General features: G+C 61.5%; 1 protein-coding gene across 1 annotated transcript; it reads right to left on the bottom strand.

Annotated features, from left to right (window-relative positions):
- Positions 1-1358: 1358 nt before the first annotated feature.
- On the bottom strand, positions 1359-2073 carry RAP2B (RAP2B, member of RAS oncogene family). The gene has a single exon (XM_058550639.1). The coding sequence runs from the start codon at positions 1996-1998 to the stop codon at positions 1447-1449; it is 552 nt and encodes a 183-aa protein (XP_058406622.1). The 5' UTR covers positions 1999-2073; the 3' UTR covers positions 1359-1446.
- Between the last annotated feature and the right edge of the window lie 907 nt (positions 2074-2980).

The raw sequence follows: 2980 nt of genomic DNA on the forward strand, positions 1-2980 counted from the left end.
CTGTCCACCTCAGCCACGATACTGCATTAAATCACTGAATATGAAACACAGAAACACAAACGATCATTTTGGGTTTGTTTCTTTAAAAATGAGATTTGTATTAAAAGTCTTAAAATGAAGAGACAATGATTAAACGCGTGTCTGGAATTAAAAATTACAATTAGAATTCTCTTGGTACATCACAACAGTAAAATTTTGCTCTCTGCTTCTGGAGGAACACCCTATTAACAGATAACCAAAACATTAAAAAAAATAATATAAAAGGGAGCTAAATACCTGAACATTTGAACAAGATGAAGCGAAAAAAAAAAAGCCCATTGCAAGCCATGGAAATTACATTTTAAAGGCTGGAAATAATAAAAAAATTCACTGAACAACAAGCCCTATTGTCCTGGCTCCTTCGGGAAGATTGCTGCAAGGAAACTGGAAGTGGTTTGGGGAAGAGCGGATTCTGGGAGATGGTGGGAAGTTCACAGGTTGGCACCGGCTGGAACAGCTGAGTTTTGAAGGCACTCTGCAGACACAGGGGTGCTGGGGCCCTGAATCCCATTGGCAAAGTCTTTGTACTGGATTTTAAAGAGCTCGTCATCAAAATCTGTTACTGCCAACCAATAAGAACAAGAAGCTAAACTTAAACACACACACACACACACACACACAATAGTACACACAAAAATGTGCAGATCTGTAACATTTTTTTCACAGCTGATAAAAAAAAATACTACCGTTCTCCCCCAGACTCCCCTTTGATACAGTAGGTAAACAAAATAGATTTTTTTTTTCCCGCAAATATCAGCAGACACTTTCTGGCACCCCACACTGTATTGGCATCAGTGTTAACAGTCCCAGTTCAGATGTGCAATACTTCAGATTGGATACACTGTAACAAGAACCCAACTTTGCATAGACATCCTCGGAATCGCAATCAGTCACGGGGTTGCCCTTCCAAACTGGCAGAAAAGGAACCCGATCTTAATTTCCAGCTACTCCTGGAAAACAATGAAAAAACAAGTTTCCTCCTCTCCTCCTGCTCCTTCATTTGGTTCTCCCGGACTTCTTCCGTGTACTGAAAACTTGGAACTAGAAAACGGTTGTTGACACGCACACGCACACACACACAAGGTCCCCTCCACCTTCTCCCGTCCTCTTCCTTCCCCACCGCATTTTTTCCTGGCTGAAACTTTCGCTTGCCGGTGTCAAGCTGCCAATACAGCGCCCCAACGACTGCTTCAACGGGGAAATATGCGTCAACCAAAATCAATGAGAAACGTACATGCTGCACAGCGCCACGTTCCCACCGGGTCGCGGAGGGTCAGGGCGGGACAGCCCCTCGGACGCGGGGCGGAGGCCACCCCGGCCGCTGCCGAGTCGTCTCCAACCTCCGAGCGAGAAGGGCATCCCGCCGAGCGCGCCGTGCGCTCGGCTTTGTGCGCGGGGCGCGCGGCCTCAGAGGATCACGCAGGCCGAGCAGCAGCCCTCGTCGCCGTTGGGCTGCGCCGCGTAGTTCATCTGCCGCACGATCTCGGCGAACAGCTCATCCACCGAGGCTTTGTTTTTGGCCGACGTCTCCATGAAGGGGCAGCTCCACTCCTCGGCCAGGGCCTTGCCCTCGCCGAACGAGACCTCGCGCTCGCCCTCCAGGTCCACCTTGTTGCCCACCAGGATCATGGGCACGCGCTCGTACCGCTTCACGCGGATGATCTGGTCCCGCATGGGCTTGATGTCCTGGAAGCTCTGCTGGTTGACGAGGCTGTAGACGAGGATGAAGCCCTGGCCGTTCTTGATGTACAGGTCCCGCATGGACGCGAACTGCTCCGTGCCCGCCGTGTCCAGGATCTCCAGCACCGACGGCGACGAGTCCACCTCGATCTCCTTGCGGTAGAAGTCCTCGATGGTGGGGTCGTACTTCTCGATGAAGGAGCCCGTCACGAACTGCACGGTGAGCGCGGACTTGCCCACGCCGCCCGAGCCCAGCACCACCACTTTGTACTCTCTCATGGCTCCGTCGTGCCGCGGCCCCGTCGGGGCTGCGCGCCGGGAAGGGCCGGGCTAGGCGGCCGCACTTCTCCCCTGCCTCCGCTCCGCAGGAAGCAGCTCGGCGAGGGCGGCCGGGGCGCGCGGGGCGCCGAGATCGCCGCGCGGGGGCCGGGCCGGGCACGGCGGCGGCGCGTCCCTGGGGCGCGGGTCCGGGGCCCCGCAGCAGCCCGCGGCTGACCGGGAGGACAATGCCGGCAGCCCGCGCGAGGCGACGGCGGCAGCTCCCGGCCGCGGCAGCCCGGGAGGGCCGGCAGGCGGCGGCGGCTGGCTGCGGAGGCGGCTGCTAGCGGCGCGCCGGGCCGGGACGCGCGTGGCATGAGTCCCCGCGGAGCGTGCGCCCGCCGCCGCGGCCCATCGCGCTCTCTCCCGCAGCCTCCGCGGCCCAGGGCTTCCTGCCCGCCGCGCGCGGCCGGCCCTCCCCGCCCCGCCTCGCCCCGCCCGCCCGGCCCGCGAGCATGCCCAGTGCGCCGCCGCCCGCCGCCCGCCGCCCCTGGCTTTCCGGGGGCGGGACTGGGGGCCGGCCGGGGCGGGGCCGGGGCGGGGCGGCGGAGCGCGCGGGCGGGTGCCGGAGGGCGCGGGTCTAGAACCCGACCAGAGCAGCGCGGGGCTGGGAGGCGGCGGAGCGCTAGGCAGGCTCCGGTGGGAGCACGTGGGCGCCCTCTCCGCGCTCTGCGGGGCGTGCCTGAGGGTCCCGCCCGGGGCCGCGGGCTGTGCCTCCGCCTCCGGTATCAGGAGCCCGAGGACTCCACCCCGGGCCCCCGGCGGGGTGCGTCACGGCCCGGAGAGCCGGCGGGCGTTGGGGGCGCGGAGCGCGGGGGCGGCGAGCATCTCCCGGCGGACGGCGCCGCCCTTCACACCGACCGCCACGGGCACCTACGCGGCCTCGTCACCCCGCACAAAGACCCGAGAGCTGTCCCGACGGGGAAGGGGCCGCCCCTCGGCA

This window comes from Diceros bicornis, chromosome 2 (genome assembly GCF_020826845.1).
Source record: "Diceros bicornis minor isolate mBicDic1 chromosome 2, mDicBic1.mat.cur, whole genome shotgun sequence".
NCBI lineage: Eukaryota > Metazoa > Chordata > Mammalia > Perissodactyla > Rhinocerotidae > Diceros > Diceros bicornis.